This window comes from Bidens hawaiensis, unplaced genomic scaffold, assembly GCF_021521415.1.
Source record: "Bidens hawaiensis isolate Kalapana, Puna unplaced genomic scaffold, B.hawaiensis_p1.1 tig00026205_1, whole genome shotgun sequence".
NCBI classification, from domain to species: Eukaryota; Viridiplantae; Streptophyta; class Magnoliopsida; order Asterales; family Asteraceae; genus Bidens; species Bidens hawaiensis.
In genome coordinates this window covers 184476-188655 of record NW_027494217.1, presented here as the reverse complement: position 1 = coordinate 188655, position 4180 = coordinate 184476, and the positions used below count along the sequence as shown (strand labels likewise).

Genomic DNA, 4180 nt, shown 5'->3' with positions numbered 1-4180 from the left:
ACATGTGTTGATTAAATAATTGTAGTAAAACTAAAGTTCTAAACGTTTGTAGATGTTTATAACACGCACACATTCTATTCACATTAGTCACCATATATATATATATATATATATATAGGGGAATGTTAACGTACAAATAAAATTAACGTACTAAACATGAGAATTAAGTAGAGTAATTATATATACAATTACTCTACTTGTATATATAATTACCTCTACTTGATTCTCACGTTTAGCACGTTAATTTCATTTGTATTTGATCCAAACTCTTTATATCTATTGCCATGTTAGAAAGCAAATAAATATATAAATACAAAATGCTTTCAAACAAATATCTCTTTCTTCATACACAATAATAATAAGAAAACGTACACACATGAGAAAATCATAGCCAAAAGAGACACATTATTCAAAATAATTAAAACAATAATATTGTACAAAAGTTTATTAAAATGTCTCTTTTAGCCAACATATATTTACGTCCCATCTGTCTGCTTACACTTTGTACTTGTTCTCAACTCCTGCACATTGTTAACATATGTGAGTTTCACAACCGGTAACAAATACACAAAAAGTACTAGCAATTGAATATTTGAATCATACCTTGCTAGATTGACCAGCCTTTCCCTTCTTCAAGTCTTCAATGTAAGATTGGCAGTCACTCCTCGTATGTCCCAAGCGTCCACAGTGATAACAACTCAAATCTTGTTCTTGCTTTCTTTTGTTCTTGGGTACTAGCTTTTCAACTAACTCTTTGATGACTAAGCCCTTGCCTTTGGTCTCGGTTTGAGGCTTCCTACTTTTTCCTTCTTTTCTCGTGAGCACTTGAGAAGGCTTAGGTGTGCTGGTTTTCTCGTCGGCTTTAATCATAATGCAGAACTCCGAAATAGGGTTTCTAAAATTGGTCATACTATAATTCATCACGAACGTATCATTTGAGTTATTTGGTGAGTTAGCAATCGAATTCGTGGCCAACCCATTGATAACGTGAGATCCAAATCTTTCCATTTGGTCGAAGATTGTGGCGGGTAAACACCCGTATAACAAAATTGAAATTCCATCAAGAGGAAAGTATTTCTACGAAAAGAAAAAACAGAAATAAGAAAAGCCAACGCTAATTAGGAATGAGAATAATACACATGATGTAAGGGCGTTGACACGCGAACCTGAATGACAGCAAAAATGAGTAGCACCATAATAGCACCCAACAAGAACGGTCCCAAGAAGTTGAATTCATAACCTCTCTTGGCGGCCCAAAGTGTGAACAAAGTGAAACTCATCGTCACCATAGTTGTCAAAAGACTCACTTCCATTATCAACTTTCCTGAGTATTATAGATTTAGAAGTAAGATTAATAATTTTTTCTAAGTAATAAATATATGTCATTTAAAAAATAAAAATAAAAAACTGAAAGTATATTTTTTTCCCCAATAATCAAAGATAAAAAGAACACTTAGAAAAGGAAAATTATAAATACAAAGAGCTTAAAAAAATGATTTTTTGTTATCTTTTTGTATTCTATTTATATGCCTCTTTTTGACACGCCTTTAAAATGAATTTTTAATAATATTCTATATTGTCACATGATCACATCTGTTTACGTTTTCTTTTTTTCTTTTTTATTGCTGATTTAATAATTTAATTAGTTTTATATGATTACAAATCTTAATAATCTAGTACTCCACACTCCGCAGATCTAGGACGAACACCAGCCGCCATGAAAGATTTAACAAACGTTAGAATCATGACGTGGAGCCGCAGATCTAGGAGGAGCATCAAGTATTTTCAAAATTTATATAATTGGTGTTAAAAATACTTATAATTTTTTTTAACATTCACGTAATCACATTGAACCTGAAATGAACATGAATTGTAATCACATTGAACCTGAAATGAACATGAATTGAAGGAGAGTAGGCTTACTGCTAGTGTAAGCGCATGTCAAACCGATCCCAAAAGAAAGAAAGACGGTGAAGATCCCGAAAATCACATACTTGACACGGCGATAGTTACGATAGTAACACAACTGGCATAACACTGTAAAACAACAGAAAAAAACACATGATCAAATCATGAACATTACACGAACTCAAACCAAAATGAGGGGTGCATCAAACGAGCAAAGCTGCTCACGAGCTACCCGAGCTCACATCAGTAATAAAGCTCGAAACAAGCCCATCTTTTTCGAGCTCTAACCAAGCCCAAGACTCAAATACTGTAGGAACCGAATTCGTGAATTGAGTAAATAAACAGAAAATTAACAAACAGTTTTATTACTCATACAATACAATACAAGAATCTTAAATACAATACAGAATCAAAGAAATAAACCAAATACAATACAAAAAAAAAATGTAAACGGTTTGGCTGAGGATCGTGTTGAACACGGGGGCCCTTAAAACAATATTTCGAGTCTCCCAAGAGAACTCGTTGTTTCCCAGGGTACAACAGCCGGAGCAGTAGTACTGCCGGAGTTAACCGTAAACCTGAAAAATGTTTGAATAAAAGAAACCAGAAATGTAGAAGAAGAAGAAGTTGGAAAAACCTTGCAACAATGCTTGTGTTGTGTGTAAGGTTTGGTGTGTGTTGCAACTTAGTTTATCTCTCTATTTATAGAGGAAAAACAAGGCACAAGTTCTCCATCCCACCGATGTGGGATACACCACTATAGTATTTTCTTTCAAATACACACAATCACACATCGATATCTCATTCATCAATATCTGTTAGTGTGCATTTGTTGTGTCATAACAACCTACTAATGCACACGTAACAAATTTTCCAACAAATACAGCTCATTTATGAGGTGTTTAGCTTAGCTTTTTTAACAAAGCTTATAGGCTTTTTAGTTTTTTTTTTTTTTGTTACAAAATAAGATTAATCTGTGTTTGGTTTAGCTTTTTAAGCTTAAGCTTATTAGCTTATATAGGCTAATTTGAAGAAGCTTGTTTGAAGATGGTTTTTTAGCTTATTTGCTTATTTATGTAAGGATATAAGCATAAGCCAAAAAATAAAAGCCAGGCCAAACACCCCTTTAGTTGTCAAGCCTGAGCTTGAGTTGCTTGTGAGCTCGGATTAATAAAAAGATCGAAACAAGGCGACTTTTTCAAGCTCAAGCCTCAATTATAGCTTGTTTAGTCACCGAGGCTGTGCTTGAGCCTAGTCAGGCTCGGGCTTGGCTTAGATCATGTAACTTACTAATGAATGGGGTGATGACGATAACAATATAGCATGCGAATCCAAGGGCGGTAGTGGTTAAGAAGGTGACAATCGGATGATTTGAGACGACAATCGCAGCAAAAACGATGGTTAGAAGTAACTGACTCGCAAGAATGAAAATCTTACGAGTAAACAAACACCGGAGTTCGGGCATCATTGGTTCTAGCGTTTGCCCCGCCTCCAAGTCATCGTCGGTGTTCGTGAACGACGGTTGGTTACCCATATTTTTTGATGAAAAATTAGTACTAAAAGTTGCACATATTTATAGGCTGGTTAATTTTCTAGGAAGAGAAGAATTCTTTTAGAAGCTACAAATACAATTATCTTTGTCGTAACCTGTTTGAACATGCATACATATTATTATTTCAACATACTTTGCAAGTTGGCTTCAACATATTATTATTTTTAACATATTATTATTTCAACATATTTTGCAAGTTGGCTTAATTGTTACGTGTCAGATTAATGTCCAAAAAGGCTTTTCTTTTATTACTTGTTCAATATTCCAATTTGAATGTACGTCAAGTAGTTTTATATGTTTGGAAGAAGCTTATGGTTTGACATATATATATGTAAAACAAGATAATAAATAGATATGGCATATGCTTTTTCCTTTCATGAATTAGTACGCCTAACCAAATCTGACCTTGGTGCATCCATTACTACGAAAAACATACACCAAATGATTAACTGTTTTTAATGAAACAAGTTAAAAAAAAAAAGTTGAATCGAAATCTTAAAATTATGTTTGTATTGGATATGGTAACACTTGTGAATCAAATATAATAAAAATTAATTGTTGACACTTGTTAATCATATTTCAATAAACAAAAAAGAGGTATTGAAAACGTGGATTTAGAGTATCGAAATTAACTGAAATCTAAAGCGAAAATGATAGTTTATATATACATGCGATTCTGATTTCTGACATGGAATTACCTACTAATCAAGCTCTTTATAC

At 33.3% G+C, this 4180-nt stretch overlaps 1 protein-coding gene across 1 annotated transcript; it reads right to left on the bottom strand.

Annotated features, from left to right (window-relative positions):
- Positions 1-476: 476 nt before the first annotated feature.
- LOC143573115 (protein LIFEGUARD 2-like) lies at positions 477-3442 on the bottom strand. The gene is made up of 5 exons (XM_077058080.1): positions 3199-3442; positions 1924-2037; positions 1167-1324; positions 604-1077; positions 477-521 (listed from the first exon to the last, which is right to left on the bottom strand). Exons 1-5 carry the CDS (start codon positions 3440-3442, stop codon positions 477-479), a joined length of 1035 nt encoding a protein of 344 aa, XP_076914195.1.
- Positions 3443-4180: the final 738 nt, after the last annotated feature.